The sequence below is a fragment of the Carettochelys insculpta genome, chromosome 4, assembly GCF_033958435.1.
Source record: "Carettochelys insculpta isolate YL-2023 chromosome 4, ASM3395843v1, whole genome shotgun sequence".
NCBI classification, from domain to species: Eukaryota; Metazoa; Chordata; order Testudines; family Carettochelyidae; genus Carettochelys; species Carettochelys insculpta.
Genome location: NC_134140.1, coordinates 84,932,628 through 84,959,150, shown reverse-complemented (window position 1 = coordinate 84,959,150; position 26,523 = coordinate 84,932,628). Strand labels below are relative to the sequence as shown.

At 44.2% G+C, this 26,523-nt stretch overlaps 1 protein-coding gene and 1 long non-coding RNA gene across 4 annotated transcripts in view; one reads left to right on the top strand and one right to left on the bottom strand.

The window, feature by feature from the left end:
* The window catches only part of NR3C2 (nuclear receptor subfamily 3 group C member 2), a 313,415-nt gene extending 303,306 nt beyond the window's left edge, over window positions 1–10,109 (bottom strand). The window contains exons 1-2 of one of the 3 annotated variants that reach the window (XM_074993201.1): window positions 9,975–10,109; window positions 875–2,651 (exon numbers count right to left, since the gene is read on the bottom strand). In XM_074993201.1, coding sequence (XP_074849302.1) covers window positions 875–2,649 — 1,775 coding nt within the window. In that variant the 5' untranslated portion in view covers window positions 2,650–2,651; window positions 9,975–10,109. Of the gene's footprint in view, window positions 1–874; window positions 2,652–7,937; window positions 8,148–9,974 lie in introns of those variants that run through there. The other 2 variants (XM_074993199.1, XM_074993200.1) reach the window with 2 other exon arrangements.
* Window positions 10,110–10,502: 393 nt separating this feature from the next.
* On the top strand, window positions 10,503–15,020 carry LOC142012623 (uncharacterized). Its single transcript, XR_012645406.1, has 3 exons — window positions 10,503–10,577; window positions 10,670–14,044; window positions 14,372–15,020. It is a non-coding gene; the product is annotated as an uncharacterized LOC142012623 (long non-coding RNA).
* Window positions 15,021–26,523: the final 11,503 nt, after the last annotated feature.

Sequence of the window (26,523 nt, the reverse complement as noted above, 5' to 3'; positions counted from 1 at the left end):
AGTGCTAAATATCACTTATGTGTTTATCACAGACCTGTAGTAACACCACACCATCAATGATACACTTACTTGCAGGCTTCTTTCACCTCTCCTCTATTCTAAACATTACTGCTCTATCTGAATTATATGGATACTTCATTTGTTAATAAAACAGGATTACTTAGGATTCAAAAAGTAGTGCACAGTTCAAATATTAGCATATTTCATTCACCCAGAAATGTGAAAATCTGACAGCAGTCACTTCAAAGGCGTCAGGTCTATATAGGCCTTCCCCACATCGGTTCAGGAGATACGCATCTCTGTGTAAATCACAGTGGTCATACAATTACGATTCAGGGATAATGTTTGCCACAGACCCTCACACTTAGTTTCTAAATTTAGTCAATTAAAGATGGATACAAGTTCATAACACACAACTTAGAAACTTAAGTCCCTACTGTAACATTTTCCATTTTTGTTTATTTTCTTCTCACCTCACCAACAGTACAAAGCATTAAAGCAACAAGAAAGTACTGAATATCCAGTACTGGGCACATGAGTTTAACAGCAACAAGCTGCATAATTAAGAACAAAATATGTATCATGGCAGAGGCTCAAAACATTACATAGCAGTTTCATATCTAATCATAACAGAATACAGACTATTTAAATTTTGAATATGAAGCATGCAGTTTTTTTCCACTGAAACCTGAACCAAAAATCTAGCAAGATTAACAGAGTAACTGACTAGTAAATCATTGGAAGGCACCTAAAAATAAATACCTATGCAAGTTTTTAGACATTAAAGAGAATATGAAGCAAAAAGTGCACACAAAAAATCCCAGTCATTTATTAAGATTGTGTAGTATGAAAAATATGATTTTGGTTTGCTCACCTTGACACATTTTCTGGAATGTATTCTAGAACAGGATACCCATCATTTCTTCTGGATAAGTCAGCATGGGATTTCCATGTCTCAACTAGGGTACTGACTGGAGAAAATGAGCTCACATGCTGAAAAGTCTGCTCTCTAGTAACAGGTCGTGATAAAGATATTGTGCCTTGAGCTCCTATTCTGTAGTGAAATGATTGTCCACCTGAATTAACACCAACAATGGCAGAGGATGGCATACCGTTCTCTTGAAAATAGCTGCCATCATCAGGCTCCTGTTTAACACCCACAGGCACACCTGGATTTGGAAACCCACTACCTTCACAATTACCATCAAAAGATGAAACAGGTGGTCCTAAAATCCCGGAAAGAGAATAATAGTCTTTGTCATCCATAAAAGAAAAATATGAGCCATCCATAAATGGAAATGGATTTACTGCCTGATTCCCTTTAAGAGAGGAACCCGAACAAGAATGTTTAGCCGATTCTCGTTTTACTGGTACTGAAAACGGGGAATCAGAGTTGATTTTACAGTTTTCTCCAACACATGAGCTACTGAATGCTCCATCTGGGTCAGGTTTTATAAACTGAACAAGATTCATCTGACCAGCTACACAACTGTTTGAGATAGCATTTTCCATTTCCTCCATTTTAGGAAATGTGATTTCTTGAGCACCTTTGTCTTTTGTTTCTGGGCTAGGAATAGTTTCTTGGCGTGGGTTAGGTCCAGCACGTGTGCCAGCAGCAGGGAAGCCTACGGCATTGTTTACTGGGCTACAGACAGAAGATCCCACAGTGTTAACAGCTGGACTAGGAAGGCTGGACCTATTATTTGTATTGGAAGGGCTGGCAATAGAGCACCTTGAGTTCATATTTGCAGGACTAGACACAGAGCATCTCATAGTGATATTGTTAGGACTGGAGACTGGAGACTTCACACTGCATTGACTAGGAGGGCTTGAAATTGGCGATTTCATGCTACTTATAGGACTAGAAAGAGGAGATCCCACATTACTAACATGTGCAGGGCTATGCGATCTAGAGCCCCGGTTTTCAATGTTGGGGGAGCATGACAAAGGAGTTCCCTGGCTGATTGGGCTGTGCACTGGAAAATTTACAAAATTAGTAGATGTAGTTGAGGATACACAGTTAATTCCAGCAGGGCTACAAACTGAAGAAGTCATGTTCTGTGGACTACAGCAAGAAGATGTTTTCTCATGACATGTTATAGGGCTTTTGACAATAGTCTGGCTGAGACCACCATTCACAGAACTTCCAGAGTTCGATATCAAAGATCTCAAGGGCCTATTTGTGCTATTTAAAGGAGAGGCACAATTGCCATTTTCCTTGTAGAACTTTACCAGCTGCTCAACATTTTGATAAGTCTTTCCAGGACTCAGGCCCCTTTGTTGACTTTGCTGATCATAGGTAAAATCAGCATCTCGTATGGAATCCATGTATAAACCCATGGATTCAGCTACAGTTGCTGAAAGTTCCTTTGACTCTGACTCACTCTTGATGTCAGAGTTTAAAATACCAGGCTGATTACTATCTTGCTGCAGACTAGGGAGTAGTTCAAGTTTGTCTTTGCTGTTTCCTTGAGCAGTGCTGTTTGGAAAAGCACCAGTGACGCAGTTTATGTTTACAATATCCATATAGTTACTCTCATCAGTCCGTTGTCCAGCACCTGAAGAATACGCCACACGTTCAGAAACTTGACTCCACCGTTTCTCCATGTCTAAGCCTTTTGGGCAACTGTAGCATCCATCTGTCTCCATAACTGGGAAAAAATACAAAAAAAGTAAAATTAGTAAATGATATAACTAATACATGAAATCAAAGTATGCGATCTTAATAAAATGTAAGCTAACATCTGTTAAAAGTATTTTCTATATATAATCTAATCAAAATGCTGTTTTTATAACAGGAATAACCAGAGTTTTTGACTAGCTCCAAAACAGCCATGCTGACATATAGGCGGGTGTACACATCACCTCCTGTCCGCTCATTTGTTCTCAGCTGAGGCAAGAAGTGACCTGTACCCTGAAAATGACTATAGTCTAAATATTTCTCACTTAGCACAGCTGCTTACTCACTACTGTGCACAAAAATGTACAATCTAGTCCTACTTTAGATTTTTCAAAATAACATAAGAGTCTTTATTGAATTAGATGTTCGTTTAATGACTATTTTAGTGATTTAAAAAAAAAAAGACAGGCCCAACATCAAGTGTAAACACTTGTAAACATTATGCAAAAATCTGTTTAGGTTGATTAATATTCTGAATTGTCCATATTTAGTGTTAATGCCTAATCTACGTAAAGAGTACAAACATTTCTAAAAAAAAAAAAAATAGGAGAAAAGTTTAAGGAAACCTAAACAAAAAAGAGAATTTGAAAGCAGAATTTATGCTTTTTGACTGAACAACCACTGTCCTGATCCTGAAATTCTCCTTTTTCTTTTTAGCCCAAAAGCATCTTTACAGACACATGCAGCAGTAGTTTTTCCACCACTGATTTCTTGCCCGTAGCTTGCTCCTCTATTGAGGCCTGCTGGGTCATGTCCCTAAATACAATGTTCCACCATTCGGTCCAGGAATGGTCAACCAGTTAGAGACCAAGAGCCAAAATAGCTGTGGACAGACTGCAAAGAGTCACATATTATATATCTGTGTATGTAGAGAGATAAAAATAAACATAATACCTGGCTCAATGTCTTCCCCCAGGGCCAGACACTCCCAGCCCCCGCACTCAGATATGATCCTCCTCCCCTCCCCCAGAGTCAGGCACCTCCAGCTACCCCCTTCCCCCACCTCTAAACCAATGCATGGGTCTCATAGGAGCCACTGCCACCACAGCCACACACTTCTGCCTCCACATACTAGGGTGCATGCACAGATCAACTGTGAGCAATCCAGGCACACGGCTCAGAGCAAGAGCCACATTTCACTGATCAAAGACCCACATGGGGCTCAAGAGCCGTGGACTGGCCACCCCGAGCTCAACAGAGGTCAGCCTCTACGGTTGGACTGACTGTGGCAGTGTGGCCATTATATTCTTTGGCATCTTGTGGGTCTGTGTTCTGCAGCATCCTCACTAACATAATCTTATCAACAAAAAAAAACATTTAACATCCTAGCTGTTTCCAGACTAGAAAGTCATACTGTATGCATGGAAGCATAATGGAAATGTAAGATAATTACTGTTATAAAAGGTATGTACGACGACTTCTGCAGTACCATAACAATCATTGGAAAACCAAATAACTGGTTGAAGTCAAACTCTGGTGTAAGAATCACTTTCCTCATGTCCTTAAACTGGACATTAAGGAGCTTAACTTGTCTACCATTCTTAGTTTATGCAGATGACATCATAAATCGGCACACAATTGAATTAATGATTATACTCCTTGCTACCTACGGAAATTAATGTAGGCTGCTTGGACATATAATACGTGCCATGATGACAACATGCATCTTGGAAAAGAGGCAATACATGAAGTGTTGAAATACAGCTGCAGTGAAGTCACAGAACAGGTAGAAACTTGTGCATCAGTGCTGTCAGTTCTGTCCAAGATGAGGATAAACGTAGACAGCTGCATCTTAGCCACGTGCTCCGCACATATTTATTAAATTATGGACCAATGAAAGCATTAGATTTAGTACCAAACTGAATTGCTTGCACAGCCAAAATGTTGATCATCTACAATACACCATTGTCCTACATATCAAACAGTATACATATAGATTGAACTTCTCAGACACAAATGCCCTAATGTTAGCCATGTAAACAAACATTTAAACACTTAATGAATCATTTATGACATGCTCATTACCCGTCCCCATTCTCATTGAAACCAAAGGCAGCAGTCCATATTCAGCATTTCTAAAAATGAGAATACTCATTTAGAGGCATAAGTATTGCTTTAGAGTAAATTTCAATCCTATGCAAAGGCCCACTAGAAGGAAGACCTGTGGACCACTTATGCTCCACTTAAGCCACAGAACTCAAGTGATGCATATGCACGCATATAAGTTTGAAAAAGCTTAACAAATCAAAGCTCATATCAGTCAGGCTAGACTGCATCTAGACTAGAGGCATTTGTCAGCAAAATGGCTGTTTTGTCGACAAAACCCATAGAGTGTCCAGACTCCCAAGGGCATTCTGTTAACCCTGCTTGCCGGGAGGAAGAACACCACTGTTGACAAAACACCAATGTTCTGGGTGGGCTTCTGTCGACAGAACAGGCTTTCAGGACACCACACAACTCCGTCTGCTGTGCTTCTGAGTGCCATTTTGCTGGTAGAGCAGTCAGGCAGGCCAGCCGCTCTCTGTTGACGGAGCGGATCGCTCTTCGATCCACTCTGAGGTGCTGATGTGATCTGTCAACAGAAGTTTTGTTGCAAGATATCTCCTAACAAAAGCTTCTGCCAACAAATCCTTCTAGCCTCGACATAGGCCCAAAGAGGCAAATTCCCTGATCCAGCAACTATAATAAGAGATCCATTCTGTTAAAGATGCCTTCTGGGAGGGGCAAAAAGCCTGGAAAGTTTTCTATATATCCTGCTAAGATAGGTTTAAAATTATAAATAAAGAAATTGTGATGAACAGCTTCCTTAGAGGTGTGGATTACTGGCACCAAATTAATGTTGCAGTGGACAATAACACTGAAAAGCCTATTTAGGATGGCTGATGTGATCAGTTTCAGTTTTGGGGTTTGTTTTTTTAAGCACAAATTGCTTTAAAAAAAAAAAATCCATGGTCTTATATGCACTTTGTTGCTACAGACTTTTTTTTTTTTTTTTTTTTTTTTTACCACAAATATCTATGAAACTAACTAAACTCTAGGCTAAAACAACTGTGGACAATAGAGGGAGAATGTATTTATGTTGAAAATTATGCATTTGCCATTTTACGAATATGTATACTATGTTCCCCAACCTCAAAAATATACTTGAACATAAAAGTGTTTCAACATCAAACGCAGTCTTTGAGAGTCAACTCTCCAGACAATCAGGCATAAAATGCACCTCTCAGCAATAGTCAAATAAAAATAAAATTACATGGTACCAGAAAGACCTGTACTGGGAAAGTCACCTAGATAAAAGAAAATCTGAACTCAATCCCAGGTTTTTTTCAATTCTAGCATCTAAATCTGTGACAAACTTGGAAATACAATTGTCTGTCTTGTTTTTTGCTGTTGAGTTCTCTTTAAATATTGATCTCTGTGCCACTTGCATGACAACTCCCCCGACCCACTCCCGCACACACCATGTAATATTACTCAGGATATCTAAGTTTTATCCTCAGAGCTGACTGTCCCAAGCCAGCAGAGTACCATTTACACATGAAGACTGATTAGTGCAGTCCTCAGACTGATAGCAGAGACTCTTACTTGCATAGTTTAGAATACAAGACCACATCTTCTTTTAATTACTTCCAGTTACTTCAGCAGCATTACACCAGGTAACACAGAAGAATATTGCTCTCACTCTGATTCTTTATCATGAATGGATTTAATTAATGTATTCTGCACATGTAAAACAAGGATAATATAGGCCCCTTGAGGAGGGCAAAAATAATGAATATATTTATTGCTCCATTTGTCCAAGACATGGAGCATTATATAGGATTTTATTTATGCATGTATGCAGAGAGAATGGGAGGGTGGAATATTCCTAGTTGCTCAAGTGTTATGATTTCTACTTATAATTTTCCTAATTTTATTTCCTTTAATATACATACATATTTCCTTCAGTTTAGTTTTCAGATTAAATCTGCATTTGCAAACTATTTACTGATTTACATTCAAGATCAAAAATGAGCTTTGCTCTAAAAACCAGAACGATATTATATTAAACATTTGGCCATGTCTTTCATCGAATCCTTAATTAACACACACAGCAAAACAAATATCAAAAGGTATCTGTGCTTAATTTAGAGTTTTCTCTCAATAGCTATCGCCTCTTCTCACCTATCCTTCAGTGATAAAATATTTAATATAGGATTTATTTATATTTGTGAAATAAGAACTTTCTCTAGCTGTAGAATCCTGTTCTGAAGTCTTAATTTTGACTTCATGCCATACAGAATGTTGTCCTGAAAATAAACTACCAACATAACTTTCCACATTCCATTTACTGTATTTCTTTTAAAATGTTGCCTTTTTCTCATTCCCCTGTCACATTAAGAAGTCTCCAACTTGATTTTTTCCATGGAAAAATTAGATGTTTTGTACTAGATTATAAAACAAACAGCTAAATTTGAGAGACAATTCTAAACTTAAATAGGAAAATTAGACTACACTGTATAAATGGACTTGTACAATACATCTGAATACAAGGCCAAGAGAATATATTCCTTTGACTAGCTTTACAAAACAAATAGTCTCAGAGGGTAGCTGAGTTAGTCTGTAGCTGATTTTACAAAAACCAAATCATGACAGGGGAAGGGAGAGGGAGGAAATCAAGGAAAATAGAGGATGTTTGTCATTGAACCCAGATAACCCTCAAACATACATAACACATTACTTATTGTATATGTGAAATAATGTCTTACTGATTGTTCTGTTTAATTTTCCTGACTGTATTCACTCACTGGATTTCCACCTAGATTTAAGACAGCAGATTTTATACTGGAAGTTGCTGAAATTTACTGACCTAACAGCAAAACAAATTATCAATCCGATCTGTGGATTTGCTTTTTTAAATTGCAAGTAACAACTTTCAGAGGCTGGGGTGGGGGGGGAAGGGGAGAGGAATTTCCCCATGTTGTACGACCGCATAGGCACAAGACACGTTTGTAAAACGTATTCTAAACAGAGCCTAAAATAAAATCATAACATCATAAAAACATGCAGCGTCTCCTGCTCTAAAAAGGAACATCTGAAAACCATCTCGCCTTGCACAATAAAAGAACGCACAAAGCCCTACCTCTTCTCCAAAGGGAGGTTACACTGACTGACTGGGCTAGAAGAGGGCAAGAACTGCCTGTGCTTCCCCCGGACACCTGCGCTGTCTGTCTCTACCTGTTGCTGGAGCCCGTATTTCCATTAAAGCGTAACCCACCTAAATCCAACATCCAGGCCAGAAAACGCTGACGGTTTCACATCACAGCAAGAAATAATCAGGCGCCAGCAGGTACGTCCGCGGGCTTTCCTTTCAGCCCTTCTCCCAATGACACTGGGCAGGGCGGCGGAGGAAAAAAAGGTGCCAAGTCCTTTTAAAAACATGTCACATGCTCCCATAAAGTTCAAGTTGATATCCCGCCCTTCAGTGGCCTTCACTGGCGGAGGGAAAGAAAGGAGCCGCGCTATTGGGCTCAGGCGGGTTTCTCATTGGACGGAAGTTGTTGTCAGTCAGCGGCGTGCGACATGACTGATACAAAGTTGCTGCGACACAGGCTGGAAAATGTAGCTTTCCTTAAAGCCGCAGGAGCCGCTTAAGGAAGCGTAGAGTCTGGGACCTCTCCCAGTGTAACTTGCAGCCCTGCGGGCCAGTTCCCTAGCCGGAGTGGAGTCGGGAGAGTGGCCAGCTGCTAGGAGCTGGAGGAGTCACATGCCCACCTCCTCACCAGCTAACCAGGGAAATACCTAGACAGCGCCTTTAAATGCGTCCGGAACGAGGGGGGCCCCCCTCCAAAGTAGTCCTGGCAGGGCTCTCACGGAGTGCGGATCCCCGGCTGGGGTTTCTGCGGTCCATTGCATCCCCGCTCCCCCCTCCCAGCCCCGGACTGGAGGCACGCTTGGGAGTGGGGATGGGGTTGCTCTTTATTCCGCAGCACTGTTCACAGGTAGGACTAGCAACTAGGGTCCTCTGAGCGGGAGCCTTTGCCCCGCCCACCGCAGTCTCCTGGTGACAAAGTTAACTCCACCTGCGCCAAGGTGAGCAGCAGCAGCAGCGCTGGCCAGGGAGCACATTTGGAAGGACGCAGCCTTTTCCTTTAGGGGCTTATGATTATCGCCTCTTACCCCGAGTAGCAGGAACATCACGTTTCCCTGTCGGTGCCCGGGTTTAGACAATGCATGAATATGCATACTATCGATGCGGTAATGATTTAAAACAGGGAAACTCACTACGGTTCAAGGACTTGTCCTCTGGTTGCTTCTGGGTTGCATTTTATTGAGCCTAATGTAGTCTCTCTAAATCCTGCGCATAGATTTTCTTTCCCTTTCCTCCTTTTCAAGTGCGGGTAAGGATACATGGTGGGAGGTAATAAAACTGTTTCAAAACCTCGGGCGCTGTCTGGAGCCTGCAGCATTTAATTTCCCCGTCCTTGATTGCTCGTTTTCAAAGTTTATAAATATTTTAAGACAAAAGAATACAATATAGACTTTCACATGAGACACTCCCCTGTAGTTCTACACAAACATCCTTTAACCCTGGGCTTCAAAAATCAGCAATAGAGAGCACTCCTAAACATCAGCCAATGAATCCTATACCTCCCCCTCTCCAGGCTTTGACACCAGCTGCAAAGGTGTAGAGAGCCTCTGCTGATGCAGACACGCTGCCTCACACACTCCCTTCTTGAGCCCATTTCTCCCCATTTAATTTTCAGACAAAAAATAAACTCCCTGGGGCCCAGAGGGAAAAAGCCTGCAATGACAGCCGTTTAAGAGTAGATATCAACACATTTAAATATTCCACAGAACTTATTTTTCAATCAAATGGGCGCACTAACTATTTACCTGCAGGGTTATTTTATTTAAAGTCACCTGCCTTCCATGTTTTAATATTCTGCCGAAACCTGATCTGCCCCCCCTCCCCTCCACAGCAGTAGACAGGGGCCGAGAAATGAGCCAGGCTCCCAGTCCCAGAGGAGCTACCCACGGAGGACACCGCTGCTAATTAATTAACGTTGAGCAACGGGCATGTTTAAACCTTAAGTTCTAACTGACTTTAATAGGCTCGATCTTGACCTGGGGACACAATCCTTCTGTTGCAAATCTCGGGGGACCCAATTACTGGCTCTCCCCTCTGAATACGTTCCCCTCCAAACTAGTGTGGCTGGTCTTGGCTTCTTTGAGCTATCACGTTCCCCGTGCAGAAACACCCTCGACCCGCCCTTCCCCGGGCGCTCCGTGGAAAGTGATTTGCTGCACTCACCTTTTCTAGGACATGGTGAGGCGGCGAGAGGAGGCACGAGCCCCGGCTACTGCCAACGAGCCATCCAACAAGCCTAAAGACCAAGAACTCGGAGGAAACGGTGCTGAGGATGCGACTGAAAACGCCGGAGGCGGGGGGGTTGGTTAGATCCTGGAAGAAGGGGCTGTAACAAGCAGTTCCTGACTCCAGCCCCACTAGGGGCTGCAGCGCCCTAACAGTAGCGCTGGAAGCAGCGAAGTCCGCCCGGATCAGCTCCTCTCTGCTCCTGGTGACAGCTCCCACCATAGAGGGGTGGGGCGGGGAGGGCCTCCTCGTGTCACACCCTCCTCCGCCGCGGGAGGGGGCAGGCGGATCCCGCAGCGCGGCAAGAGAAGGAGCCACCCCGCAGGAAAAAAAACTTGTCATTCCAGGTGGCAACTCCCAGCGACGCCCCCAAGGCGGAGGGAGGCGGGAACGACCCGGGTGGAAACTTTTCCCTCCCTGTTCTGTGGACGAGCCCTGTGCGCTTCCCCGCCTGCGTCCGTCCTCCTTCACCTTCCCGCTGCCCGTGGCTGGCCCGGGTTTTTCTCACGCACGGGAGGCTGCAGCTGGCGCTGGTTCCTGGTGTGTGGAGCGGCGGGAGGGAGGCAGGCAGGCCGGCCAGCCGGCCGGTCGGCGGTGTGGGGGAGGAGTACAGCTCCCTCTCTTCTCCCCAGGCGGAGCGTGTCTCTCGGCTCTCACAGCAGCAGTCTGAAGCGCCGGAGCCCAACCCCGCCGTCCCTCCCCGCGGCGGCGGCTGCAGGGGGAGCGAGCGCCGCAAGGACTCGGAGTCGCCGCGGCTGACGGCGCCGCGCCTTCGCCCAGACACCTAGACAGGCGGGGGCAGGCGAGCGAAGCAGGCCCAGCCCGTGGGCTGGGCCCCACCGCCGCCGCCAGGCGGGCGGAGAGCAGCGCTGCTTGCTGCCCCACGCTGGAGCGCCTGGGGGTGGGGGGGCCGCGGCGGCGGGACCCACGTTCGGCCCTGGCCGGAAGGGCCGCGGGGGGGACCCCCTGTGAGGCTGGAGCGAGGCGAGGCAGCCTAGTTGGCTTCTCTCAAGAGATGGGCGCTGCAAGCTCCAGCCCCTCGGCCTCCCTGGGGGGTGGGGGAGTGTCAGGGAGCCGCCAGTAGTCTCAGTTATTTCCCACGCCGGCAAAGCACTAAGGCCTCGGGTGAGAGGGGGCTGCTGAGCCAGCCCGCGCTTCCACTGCTTTCTGTGCCGGGGTTACAGAAGGGCCCCGGGCACTCCTCCTATGCAAATTCTCCCACCCCTGCGCTCGCCTGCCGTTAGGGTTGCAACCCTGTCACCGCTTTTTTTTTTTTTCCGTTTCCCCCGTGGAGGGGAAACCCTGAGTGAAATGAAGGGCCCCTTAGTTAGGGCTGTGGGTTGTCCGCCTTCCCCAACCCTGCTGCATGAGTTTAGCACCGCAGTAGTATTTCACAGATTGGAGAGGGAAGGGTCACCAAACTAACCCAGCTGGTGCTAAAACCGGCACAAACTGCCTTCAGCTGAACCGCCTTTGCTGCACATCCAACAGGTGGCTGCAAGAGGCAGCTCAGGACTGAGAACCAACATGGCCTCAGCAAGGACTAAGCACATAAAATACTAAATTGCAGCTCGGGGGATTTGGGCCTTGCTCAGATGTCCCCCAATCTCAAGGGCAGTTATTCATTTTAAAGCTGGGGTTTCTCCTGAGACATACAATTTGCAGTCCTGGTGTTTACAGGTGAATGTCATTTACATCAGCATCCAGGAACTATATAACTAAGGGTACAGAGCTATTTACATTAAACAATAGAATTTCACAGATTATTTCCTGCAATTCAGGCTTTGGCTATTGGATGGCCTATGCTAAATCACTTGGGTCAAAATTTTCAAATTTGGCTCCCTAAAGTAGGATATCTGCATTCTGATATATTGAGCACCTGTACTTACTATCAACTTTGACCCAAGCTTTGAGAGGGTTATATTTGCACAATCAGGCTATTGACGTTTAGGTGCCAAAATTTATCTACTTCATACACACGTCTGAATTTTTTTGCTGTAAGCCCCTCAGCCTCATTTTCCACATCTGTGAAACAGGGATACAAATACCCATTATACTGCATACAAAGGTGACAAGTAACATGAGGTTAAATGTGTCAAACTTGCAAATGTATTCCAATTCAGATGTCTCCCTCTGCAACCCTGTGGTAAAATCCTTTTGTAGAAGGATGGCTACTTTCAAATCCTTTTTGAATGTCCAGTGAGGTTCAAGTGTTCCCCTATACTTTTAGCTATATTCCAATTCCTGATGTTGGATTTATGTCCATTCATCCGTTGGGGCAGAAACTGTCCAGTTTGTCCACTGTACATGACAGAGAAGCATGCTGGCATATGATATGGCATACATCACACTAGTGGATGTGCAGGTGTATGAGCCCCTGATGGTGTGGCTGATGTGAGTAGGTCCAGTGAGGGTGTCTCTAGTATAAACACGTGGACAGAGCTGGTGATGGGGTTGGTTGCAGAGATCGGTTCCTGGGTTAGTGTTTCTGTAGAATGATATGTGGCTCCTAGTGGATATTTTCTTGATGTTGAGTGGATGTATGTAGGAGAGAACAGTCCTGTCACCCAAGGCCTGTGAGAGTGGGGGATCATGTTCCATGATAGGGTGTATATTGTCAATGATGTGCAAGAGGCGTTCAAGCTGAGGGCTACAGGTGATTACTTGTAATGGGGCACAGGTCTGTGATTTTCCTTCTTGGGCCTGTCATAAAGTAACTGGTTCCTGGGTACCCATCTGGACTTATCAGTCTGTTTCTTTACTTCCCTGCCAGTGACTAAGTTTTATGAATGCATGATAAAGATCCTGTAGTCCTGGTTTGGCTAGGTGCTTACACACATGCCAACCTCATGCCCGTTTGTCTGTCAGTTCAGGGCTGTGATTATAATCCTGTGCAGGAGTAATTTTCCAGTTGTCAGATGACCCACAACACTACTCATAAGACTTGAGCATGTGCATAGGCCTGGGTAGGAAATGGACCCCACTTTTTAATTCAGTTAGGCCACATCTACAATAGCCAGTCCTTTTGAAGTAGATTTCGGGAGGAGGGCCCCTTTTGAAAGATCCCACAAAGCATCTACACACAAAATGTGCTCTTCTGAAAATAATTTCAAAAGACTGCGGCACACTTTTCGAAATCACTCTTCCCTTCCCATTTCAGGAAGAGCCTCTTCTTTCAACATAGGGCAATTGTGGACTCTCACAGGTTGCTCTTTCAAAAGAACAGTCCTCCATGGTGCTGGCCAGCTGGCATGCGGATTTGCCCCTGCCAACACAAGCAGGGCTCTATGGTCGCATTTAAAGATGCAGGGACCCAGAAATCCCAAGGCAGGAAGCTGAGAGCATGCTGACTGCAGGAACTGCACGAGCCTGCAGCAGCACTCCCTCCTGTTGACAACAGAGGCACATGAGGTACCACACTGGCCCTGTGCTCTCCAGGGACCCCCCTCCAACCCACCAGAGGGATCCCCAGAAGGCAGCCAAGGGCCAAAAAAGAGGGGCCCCTCCTGGAGTAAGGGGGGGATCAAGGATCTGCTGGGGCTGTGGCAGGAGGAGGAGGTGCTCCTCCACACCAGTAGCCAGTGCCAAAACGCTGCAGCCTTTGTCTGGCTGTTGGCAGAACTGAAACCCTGGGGCCACACCCCTCTCCCCTCCCCCAGGCTGACCAGGTCAGTTTTAAAGTTAAGGAGCTGCCCCAGGCATACCCCCAGGACATGGCTGTATGCTTAGGGGCAGCGCCCACCAGCTGGTCCCACTACAAGGTGCTTGACTGGCTGCTGGGGCCAAGGGACGCTGCTGAGCCAGAGGCCATGGTGGACACAGCGGTGTCCAAAGCAGTGGGCTGGCTCACACTGGACACCCAGGCAGGACCCACAGCCAGGTCCCACAACCAGGAGCTGGAGACATTCTCAGACAAGGAGGGGCCCTGGTCATCAAGATCCCCTGCAGCTCCTCAAGCCGGGTCCCCTCCACCCGGACTGCCCCCGAAGTCCTCAAAGGACCCACAGGTAGGTGACCGGTGAGTCAGACACCCTGGGCCAGGGGGAGCAGGGGCACAGCCCTGTTGTGACACAATCTGGTGAGCATTGGCCCTGGAGCCAAAGAGTTGGCCCACACACGGCACACAGCACCCGCTGCCGTGGACAGCACCACAATCCACAAGCTCGGGGAAGGGGACTGGGAGGGGGATGGGCCCACCCGTGCGAAGAACTCTGAGTGTCCAGGATCCCCCAGGGCCCACAGGCCATCCGAGGGAGGGCTGGCAACGGGGTGGAGGATAAGGCCCCCCCGGGGCCAGATCACAGTGCTGACCCCCTCCCCTTTGGTCTCCACAGCACCACTTCCCAAGGGCCAGGTGAGCCCTGTCCAGGGCTGGGGAGACTCATCCAAGCGCTGAAGGGGCTGGGCCATTGAGACATTCACCGCCCCTGCGGATCCATGCCCGGAGGCCACACTGCTGCCACCATGAAGAGGACGAGGAGGACGCCGCTGCACAGATGGTGACCATCCAGGAGCAGAAATGGGGTGGCAGTGTGAGGCCTGGGGCTAGGTTGCTGGGGCCGTACAGGTGCTCACCCGGACTGTGACCCAGAGCCCACCTCTTGTGCCACCTCCGCTGCTGCCTGCTCGCCCCGCCAGCACCATTGCCACCCCCAACCTCAGTGCCCTGTTCCCACCCAATGTCCATCCAGCTGCCCTGCTGGAGGTGCCACAGCTGCTCCTAGCCAGGGCGGGCCATGCCACGCTGGCCCCCGTCACTCCTCCTGCGCCTGCCACCGAGGCTGTGGACGCAACACCCCTGACATGCCCCTGCTCAGGGTGGTAAGGCTTCCTGTGGCTGCTGTGTATCATGCTCCCTCACCCCAGTGGAAGACTAAGGTTCCAGGTTCAGGGGCCCCCTCAAGGTTCAGGGCCCCCACTCCCTCCCATACACAGTACATAGCCCCCCTCTTTTGTGTTATTGTTCCCAGACAGTTTGTTTTGCGAGAGAACAAGTTTATTTACAAACACCCCGTATCCAGAGTGATATGTGGGGGACGCACATATGGGGGGGCTGGCGTGGGGCATGTGTGGAGGGGCCATAGTGGAGGGTACCTGGGGGAGTGTCATTGGGGTACCTCAGCAAAGGCCACCCTGAGAGCCTCCTTCACCAGCACCCCATCCCAGTCCTCCTGAACGCATGGGGTAAGGGGTGGCTGCTCATATGTGGCTACAGCCTCGGCAGCGCACCCCTACACGAAGTGCTCGTGCTTGCTCTCCACAGTATTAGGTCGGCCATGGGTGCAGGAGGTACACAGCCACAGTGCCTGGCGGCATGGTGGTATCCCCAATAGGAAGGTCCCACAAGGGGACAGAGGTCCCCTCCTGCAGTCTGCGGCCCAGCCAGGATTTGCAGAAGATCCGGGTGTCATGGGCCCACCCCAGCCTTTCCCACACAAATGTCCAGGAAGTGGCCCTGGGCATCCACAAGGGCCTGGAAGACCATAGAATGGTATGTCTTTCTATTAACATATCGTCCCGCACTGCCATCTGCGGCCTGGATGGAGATATGGATCCAGTCCAGGGCCCCGAAGCAGCTGGGAAAGCTCAGGACAGCAAATCCCTCCATGGTATCATTGAGGTCCCCATCATGGACAACTCTCCACAGGAGGATGGCATTGATCACTCAAGACAACCTGCATGGGATGGAGGTCATGCGCATTGTGAATGCGTATTGGGCTGCTGCGGAGCCCCCTATCCCTGGCCTACACACCTCATGGCCCTTCCCCATCCCCTCCACAGCTCTTCCTCTGTTCCCTCCAGGACCCTTCCTCTGTCCCCACCCCTGCCCCCTCCAGGGCCGCTTCCTTGTCCCTTCCCTGGCTCCTGTTAAGAACATAAGAATGGCCATACTGGGTCAGACCAAAGGTCCATCCAGTCCAGTAGCCTGTCTGCTGACAGTAGCCAGTGCCAGGTGACCAAGGGGGTGGACCGAAGACAATGATCAAGCGATTTGTCTCCTGCCATCCATCTCGAGCCTCTGACTATTAGAGGCCAGGGACACTATTCCTACTCTTGGTTAATAGCCTTTTATGGTGCTAACCTCCATGAATTTATCTAGCTCTTTTTTAAGTTCTGTTATAGTCCTAGCCTTCACAGTCTCCTCTGGCAAGGAGTTCCACAGGTTAACTATGCACTGAGTGAAGAAGAACTTTCTTTTATTAGTTTTAAACCTGCTACTTACTAATTTCATTTGTGTCCTCTAGTTCTTGTATTATGGGCACAAGTCAATAACTTCTCCTTATTCACCCTCTCCACACTTGTCATAGTTTTATACACCTCTATCATGTCCCCCCTCAGTCCCCTCTTTTCTAAACTGAAAATTCCCAATCTTTTTAGCCTGTCCTCATACGGGACTTGTTCCAAGCCCCTAATCATTTTAGTTGCCCTTTTCTGAACCTTTTCAGTGCCAGGATATCTTTTTTTAGGTTAGGAGACCACATCTGCACACAGTATTCAAGATATGGCCATACCATAGATTTATATAGGGACAGTAAGATGCTCCTTGTCTTATTTTCTATCCCTTTTTTTAATAATACATAACATCCTATTTGCCCTTTTGACTGCCTCTGCACACTGCATATATGTTTTAAAGGAACTATCCATGGTAACTCCAAGATCTCTTTCATGATTAGTTATAGCTAAATTAGCCCCCATCATATTGTAAGTATAGTTGGGTTTTTTTTTCCCCAATGTGCATTACCTTACACTTATCCACATTAAATTTCATTTGCCATTTTGTTGCCCAATCAACCATCATCATGGTCCCCCTTACCCGAGAGCCACCGTCATCCCCCACCCAAGCGTCACTTACCTCCAGGAGGATGGCCCTGATGGTGGCCTTGCCCACCCCAAACTGGTGGCCAGCTGAACAATGGCTGTCTGGGGTGGCGAGCTTCCATATGGCGATCGCCACTCTTTTCTCCAGAGGGAGCATGGGCTTCAGCCTCATGTCCTGGTGCTGAAGGGCAGTGGCCAGCCAGTGGAATAGCTCCAGGAATGTCTCCTTCCTCATGCAGAGGTTCTGGAGCCATCGCTCATCACCTCATGCAGCACCACCTGGTCTCACCACTTGGCACTGGTAGGGTAGCGCACAAGCACCAGATGGCACAGGGGATGGGGCACAGATGGTGCCCCGTGGCAAGGGCCTGCAGGACCGGGGGTGGGGGTGGGGGTCAGCCTCCGAAGGAGTTGGAGGGTGGTGAGGACAATCATGTCCAGCAGTCTGACCACATCGATGGCATCCCCGCTGGGAAGCTGGATGGGATGCACATGGGTCTGTGGCATCCTGGCATAGCTCCGGGCACAGGGTCTGCATGGCTGTGTCTGGCAGAGCAGCCCTCGGTGTGTGCAAGCCGAAGGTGTTTGGGAGGGGCCCTTTACGGGAGCAGCTGAATGCGGGGCCCAGAAGGGCTTGTCTGCTATGCGATCCCATCTGCAGCATTTCCTGGCTTGTTCTTTTGAAAGAACTCCCATGGCTGTATGGACACTCCCTTTCGAACAGCACCTCACTCTTTTGAAAGAATGGATTGGTGGATCGGTCCACTTTGGGGTGCATGCATGCTCCTTTGAAGCCCGGTCTTTCGAAAGGCACCTTCCAGAAGCTTGCCTTTCAAATGCACCCTGTAGCATAGATGTGGCCTTATTGTCTATTCTAAGCCATCTAAATTTTATGGATAATTTAAGGGATAGAAAAACATAAGATAGTTGAAAGTTAGATTTTGTGCAATTGCATTTTGTTATCCATTTTTTTTAAATTGAACAACCATATTCCATTATGCCCACACTACCAGTCAATTTTCAGCTACATTATGGCTGAATAGAAGAAACCTACTGACAAGCAGATGAACAAAAATTAGGAACTTTCTTTTCTCTTCTTTCATGGGTCAAGTCTGGTTTACAGATAATTTGTTTAAACAAAGAGCAACCAAGTCTGTGCTAGGATTTGCTGTTCATAGGGAAATAAAACCTTTTTTGTCATTTAATCCTGCATATCACAATGCGATTTTATGCTACACTATTGATCCTATCACCTTGTATATTGACTCCCTTCTTTTGAAGGTTTATTTTTATTATAAAGTAGTTGTAATGATCAACTCTTCTTTTCCTTTTTTTTAAAATAACAGTGTAGAAAACAGAAGGCCCCTGAAGTAATTGGGAGGGGAGTGCTGAAATCAGGATTTTGGTGATTGCACCTATATTTTTCATATCAGAACATTGTCTTGGTATTAATGTTGTCTGTTTTCTGGTCTATGTAATTATATCTTCATAATGAGTAGAGTGGTCCTGTGGGCAGTTACATAATGCCCACAAAATTTCCCCAAATTAAAGGAAAACCCCTATTTTTTGCTTGTGGCTCACATATGCCCATCACTTATTAGTGGTTGGCACTATGTGTATTTTAACAGCTGTCACTAACAAATAGCATTGAAGAAAAATAGGTTTATATTTTGAATTTAAAAAGCCAAATTAGAGCATCAAGAAATAAAGTGCCATTTGGAATTTTTAATCAAGAGAAAAAAGTGTCTGTGTATACTCTAAAAACAGGAGTGTATAAATACTATGGTGAAATGATAAATATGGAATTAGGAAAAAATTACTACTAGTCAAGTACAGCAAAGTGGACGTGTTAGATGACAAATTTTCTTCTTTAGCGTTAAATGAGAGGTCAGCTCATGTCAGACACATGACATGGAAAGCAGCTGACAAATAAGCATAAGCCACTCTGTGGCAGTTGTCATCTTCGTTCCTAAAGATGGGTAAATTTGCTATGACTAATTTGTTGCCAACAAAATACCAAAACTCTGCAAGAGTCACATTTCCAATTGAGGGCAAGTGTTTGCACCATTAATCCTATAGTTCCCATGCAAAAATTCAATTTACTGTACTTCCATATGAAGTGTTGTGCCCTATTTTGAGAAGCAGATGACGCTTTGTGTTGGTTCCATATGAGGCAGTTGGGCATTTCTCATTGCACTCAGACTTGGTGAAAGACAAAATACACCAAACAATCTCATACTCAGGAACATTATTCCCTTAACAGTATTTATTCACCAGAGATTCCATTTCTATTGTCATTAGACTCATGAGTTTGGAGGTTTGTAATTGCTTTGCAGTTACCTTTTGAGAGAGCACTACTAATTAAAAAACACCATAGATTAAAGTTACTTTGCCTCTCAAACAGGTGCATTCCTTTAGGGAGAGGAATATACAAAATCTCTAAACATTGCTTAATTTTTGTTAAAGTCAAAGTTCTTAATATACAATCAAAATGTTTAAAAGTCTTTGAGCAATAACAACCATGTGATACCGGCTGTATTGCATGTTTTTTTCTACTAGCTGTTAATATTTAATTTGTAGTCTATTTTGAACAATTTTATACTAATTATAGATATACTTGGATGTTTTAGCTGAACAGGACATAGTCCCTTTTAGCATAGTTAATTTCTTTTTTTAAATGCTCTTTAATGGCTCAGCTCAGAGAGGTGGTTGAACCACCTCTAAGTATAGCACAATTTCATTACTAATGCATATTGACATTATCAGCCACATGCTGGTGTACTGGACCAAGACATGCATTTTGAAAATACATGTTTCCAGCATATTTCAAATTGTGATTTTATTGCTAGTTTAGTTCCAAATGTGAACTTTCTGCAAGGAGGTATACATTTAAAATAATTAGGGCTTGTGCTACACCTATCATATCATTGTCAACAAGGAATATCATATGAGGAAGTTTCATGTGGCTTTAACATTGCCATATCAATTTATGTACACTATTTTCAACTCTAGTTGCTATATGACATGCATTAACACTTGTACTCATTATTAATACCAGATCTTTTAAAATTACAGTGTGGCAGACTTATTTTGGTATTAATTTCCAAACACTTGTTGCAGCTAATTGAATCTTAATATTTATCTGCCAGCATTTGTAATTGACCTGATTAAACTGCACTTACACCATAAATAAACAAGACATCTTCCACTACATAATATATCAAATGCAAGTTAGAGAACATTTAATGATTAGATTACTAAATTTAGTTGCTGTTCACAGTTCTAGAGGAAGCACTCTAAATTGGATATTTACCTGTTCTCGGTATGACCAAGTCAAGGCTAATCTCCTTTGATTTCAAGAGTCTGCAAAGTTCCATTGCAGTGGCATGCCAAGGGGAATGTAAGATTATACATATAGGATGAGGAATTTATCTCATACAGTGCTGGAATTCTAAGCTGTTATTTAAATAGCAAAGCTATATTAGGAAACTGCACCACAGTGATGTTGAAGACTCCATCTCCCACCTTCCTGAATTTAATCTGTGGAAGAGAGAAAGTTGAGACGGGACATGACTGAAGTGCAGCATTCTACAGAAGTGCTTGATAAAATGAACACACTTTATAATTAAGGAAGTGATAACATAGGGCACGTTACCTATCATTAAAGTTAAAGTGAGCAGGAGACTCATTTTAGAACCCTTGCCATCTTGTTCCTGATTAACATAGCCCCCATTCAGGCAGGGAATCTTGAACTGGTAACTCAAGGATATCCATTAGCTGGGGAGCATGAGGCATGGGAGAGAAGAGTACAGCTTAATCTCTTATATAGTCTGGGGAGTTTAGCTTTAACTACAAACACTGTCCTTAGAAATCATTTCGTACATAATGTGAATAAATCATTGCAGCCCAGCCCTTGTCCCTTTCCTGCCATAATTGTATTTTCATTTCTCATTTCATAATTAAGCAGGCAAATTGTACAGACTTCATTTAAATTGAGGGCACTTTGTTTAAGACGACCAATGAAGTGGATGGGGCTAGCTGATCATTTAAAATGGCTCTTCACTCAAATTTCTAAGAATTCAGTGTTTCTCAGATAGAGAGTACGGATCTTTTAGTTGTCTGTCTTGAAGCTGAAACCTGTGATCCAGAACAATGATAAAGATTTGATTATTCAAAGGCACTGAGAAAGGGTTTCAGAATTTAGTAGTGGTAAGTGTGAGTGACAGGTGCAGTCAGCGAAAAAGAATTGTTTTTACTGTGTTTGGTTTTTTTCTGTTGCACAGCCTGCCATGTTTTTGGCAATTTAGACTGCAATGGTACATTTTATAAGCATCAAGCAATGGGCATTTCACCTTAAAAACCAAGCCATTATATATTTTTAACATGCCCCCATGATGGCTATATGGAAAAGATTATGTAACTTCGAGAGGGAAACTGAAAATTCATTCTTGCAAGTTGAAGGTGACCTGCAGTTTGTGTCAAAAACAAATTAAAGATTTTTGTTTCAGGTGAGTAAAGGGAAGGTATGTTTGGAATATATGGAATGACCCTACTTCCTTTTAGGGAGACACATGTTAGAAGGTAGAAAAGGTTGAGTGAATCCAGCAAACATTATAATTGTGACACCATGGGAACCTCAAATATTGCAAGTGATTTTACTGGATAGAAGTTAAAATGAGATTTGATATCTGAGAAACCTCTCCTCCCTGCTTCCCAAAAAAATAAGACTATGCATTGGAGTACACATATTACTTATATATTTAAGAGTCTTTTAGACAGGCTGCCCAGAATTGGGGATGGGGATTTCCTGCAGCCCCAAAAATCAAGAAAAAAAATCAAGTAATGGTACTCAATAGGACTGAATTCTTCCCAGTGGGAACAAAGTATCAAATTAAGTAATATATTGCAGTAGGTACTTGGGGAAATGATTTTTGTGCAAGTGCTTTGATGTTACAGCATCCTCAGAATTATGGAAAATAAGATTTAAATGGAAAGGAATGCTGAAGTGAAACAAAACTACATTTTCCAGATATGCCATTAGATCTAGTAGCTATGTGTCAGGGTCACAGAAGTCCCCTTGGGATTGTTCCCCAGTGCAGTGATTATGCCACTGACTTCCCCACCCACCCTGTCCTGCTGGGTCAGATCCTCTGCTCTTCCCCAGACAAGGCATAGGGTTAGGGTTATCGCTCCCCTGCAGAGCAAAGTAGACAGTGAATTACTTCAGCTCTGTGAGGGTGCAGTTCTAGGGCACAGCACCCAGGAAACCAACCCCCAAAGGGGTTAAAACCCCAAATAAATCCTTCCTCTCTCAAGTGAAAAAAACACACTGGATCAAAATGGACCCCAATACCAGATGGTTTGGTCACATGCCTTCCTAGGACTAACCATCATTTAGATTTACAGGACAAACAAGATGTTTACATGTCATTGAGCTGATGATTACCCAATCATTTAGGCATCATTTAGTATTGTCTCTCATCAGCACAGTTAAAATTATAAACAGACTTACACTTCATATACAAAAATGGTACATGCACTAAAATAGGGTATACAGAGCCAGCAGACTGTAACATTAAAACTGATGAGTTACATCAATTTTGTATTTTGACAAAAGCATCTCTGAATTGAGCATATTTATATTCATAACCCAATTTTTGTAAAGCATGAGGGAACCATCACACTATGGTAGATTATAAACTGGACCTGTCAAGAGAAAGCTAATATTAATCAACAGGAAATTCCAAGTTGTTTTTTCCTTTTTGAATCCCCAAGACTTTTGAAGTGTCAAATATACCTGCTCCTGGCTTCAACAGGGGATTTTTATGGGACTCTTTTACAGTATTGACAGTTTGTAGTCTACAAGCTGTTGCATTTAAGCTATTACAGCGTATCTAGATAACTTGCAAATTCAGTTCAACAGGTGCAGAGAATGAGTGTACAAGTCGAGAGCCGCCAGAATCATTCAAATATTAAAACAAACAAACAAACCAACCAACCATGATTCACAGTTTTCCACTGCTGCTGAATTTACCTACATCTCTGCAGTTATTTGGCAATCTTCATTCTCATTGGCTGCAGATAGCAGTTCACAGCCAATGGGAGCAGCAGGATGTGGCATGGACCAGGACATTGCTTCCCACTGCTCCCATTGGCTGTGAAGGGTATACAATCAGAATAAGACTATTTTCCGTGGCCAAGGAGAGCTGTGATCACCTGATATCTGAAGAGACAGGGGTAAATACAGAGGTGGAAGCCCACCAGGGATTAGCACTAACAGATTGGATCTGTCCCACAGGCTAGGGTTTGCTCATCCCTGCATTATATATTCTGTAGTTCCATGTCATATAGGATTGACTATAGCCACGATCAAGAGATCTGATCAACAGGAAGAGCAGAACATATGAGTTTTCTAATCTTGACTGCAGATTTCAGTATCACATAAAATATCTGAAAGAGCAAGAAGTCCATAGGGGTGGGGATGGCCATTTTCTGAACCAGTCACCTTAAAAAGGAGGGGAAAAATAAGGTAGCTGTAAATCATATCAGAGCTCATGATTTTTTTGCAGCTTGTTTTTGTACTAGTAAGGGGAATGTGAACTCTCCACCAAGATGTACATTTAAGCCATGTGCCCATCCTTTATTAATGGAGAAAGCCATAAGTTTTTCCACTCCCTTTTGCCAGCACATTATCTCTAATTTGGGTCCCAAGATATTCCAAGAAACTTGTTAGGCACTAAAGTAACAAGCTGGAAAAGCTGGGCATGGAGACTCTTTGGAGCAGATGTAATAACCACCTTTTAAAGTCAGAAGGTCACCTTTTCTTTCTAACTATTTCCAAAGTCATGTTACATTTAAGATCTGACTCCAAGTGACAGGTGAGCAGTTATTCATGAATCATAGTCATAGTTTTCTGGCCAGGCACAACCATTTGTTTTAATGATTCATTTTAGAATTACCTTTTAGGAAAGTATTACATTTAGTACTAAATAAAGTTACATTCTCAGACTTTTTTTCAAATGCTAACAAGGTCAACGTTATCTCAGAAGGGTAGCCATGTAAGCCGGTAGCTTCACAAATTACAAGCAGTCCTGTAGTACCTTAAAGACTAGGGTTGTGTCTACACTTGCATTCCTCTTTCAAAAGAGGAATGCAAATGAGGGAAATAAAAATGCAAATGAGGCACTGATTTACATCTTGTGCTTCATTTGCATAATCTCTTTTCAGAAGAGGCTCCTTCAGAAGAAAAAAAAGGCAGTGTAAACCCCATCTTCAAAAGAATCCTTCTTCCTGAAACAAAATATTTTTGAAAGAAACCCATCTATGCTGCTTTTTTCTTTCAAATCTCTTTAGAAAAGAGAAAATGCAAATGAAGCATGAGATTTGTAAATTGTGTCTCATTTGCATTTGCAATTTCCCTCATTTTCATTCCTTTTTCAAAAGAGGAATGCAAGTGTAGACACAGCCTAACAAATTTATTAGGTAACCCTGATTAAGATGTCCATCATCCATTGCAATGCTGCAAATCTAAACACAGCTTAAGTTGTAAGTGGAATTGGAAAACATCCTGAACTCAAATCTCAGTTTTGTAGCTTGGGCCTATGCCTGGCAGAAAAAAGCTTATGCAGAAGTTCTCCCATAGCCTTTTATAGGTATTGTGTTGTAGTAAGGTCATATTTCATAATAATGGACTTGGGCCAGCTATCTTTAAGCTGTTAATTGCAGAGATAAGTGATAGCGTATCTTTTTATTAGATGGTCAAGTCCTCTATTTTCAATCACCATCAATCTTACACTAGTGGGATAAGCCAGGAAGAGTTACAATGTCAGAGGAAACTGGAGACAGCTAATCCAAGAATGGGGTATTGTTAGACTAAAGTATCTGGGCAGAGCTAGAGTCTTCTCACAGGAATCCAGACAGGAAAAAAATATTTGAGAGATAGCACCCTGTTGTTTGTGAGCATACCACAGTAGGTTCTTCCTTCAGCACCCCTTGGTTCAGCTACCTCAGATTCAGTCTCACTCCTTCTAGGATAGGACCAACTCCCACAGAACTGTAGTTCAATGTTTTTATGGTAGATGATCACTTCAGGCAACCCTCATGCCACCTTTCTCAGTGGCCGCTAAGTGAAACCAGGTCCTCCCTAAACTCTGGGATCCAGTCCAGTGATCCTGTAGCAAGCAGCTAAAATCTACTACCTCAGATGCCTTACAAGATGGCTACGTACCTCACTCTACATCTAGGCCCTTTATTCCACCCTTTTTCTGAGCTCTGTCCTCCACACAGGCTCCAGCCCTTCTCCAATTCAAGATAAGAGCTCCCAGAGTTCTCACTAGAAGCCCATATGTTGTTTACTTATGCACAAGGCTCCCTATATTCCTTCATTCATACATACAAACAAACAAACAAAACACTGCAAACCCCAAACCACCTTGAGGCTGCCTTCTGGCACGTTTTCTGGTGAAGACTCACCATAGACATTCACTTTACCTCTAACTTCCAAAAAATATCACCTAACTCTTAACTGGCATTTTCCTTCTCAGAATTGATTCTGGCCTACTGGTCCACACTCAGTTTCTTAGCTTTTTCCTACTGCCCTGTAGTTCTTCCTTTATTAGCTACCCATGCTCCCTCAGATGGGACTCATCCTTAATTCATACAACTAACTTGTCCCCAGCTGGACCTAAATCCTAAATTGGGCCTGGCCTACCCACTGGGTGCAACCATGTGCACTAATCATTTCTGGCTCCAATGAATGCTTTCTCTGCCTATATAGGCTTTATACCCCATTACAGATGAAATGCTCATTTTGATAAGCACAAGAAAAATCACTTGTCACCAATGAAATCAGAGTCACATATAGCTCATTTATCTTTTGCAGGCTATGTTTACCATGAAACTGTTTAACTGTACTGTGTTTTCTCCTCAAGATTTAAACCACATAGGATTTGTCTACACTTAACCAGATATCAAGCTCCAGAGATCAATCTCCTAAGGGTTGCTTTAGCAGGTCAGTCAGAATGTGCAAAATTAACCACACATCACTCTCCTATCCACCCTGGTACTCCAGGGGTATTTGAGGAGTGAGGAAAGTTGATGGAATGAGTTTATCCCATCAACCTCCCACTGTGGGGACACAGCAGAAATTCACATAGCGGGAGTTGTGTATCTAAAGTCAACTTTCTCCGTAGAAGTGTAGACCTGCCCCTACTATGAGAAGTGAATGTTATCATGATTGTAGTGAGACAAACAATTCTATGAGTAATCTCTTTTTCTAGGAACTATAGAGTAAACTCTAATAAATAGCGGGCTTACTTTCAAAATAACAAACATGCCAAGACAGGAAAATCACATCATTCTATTAATATTAATGGAAATTGAGATTTAATAGTTCATACTTTGGGTGCATGAATCAGTCATTCAGAATAAACTATTTCATTTTTTCAATACTGCACAGGATGTAGAGTCATGCACAGGAAAGCTGAAAATACATTCATGAGAAAGATTTTTCAAGTATCTATCTTACTTTTTCATATCTACATATTGATTTTTGTTTCATTCTTAGGATAGCTTAGCTGCTTAAGTACTTTAATGCCCTCTGCTCTCATTGCAAAACACTATTAAGGGAGAGGCTTCAGATATGCCAGTAACTGCCATATAAGAAGCA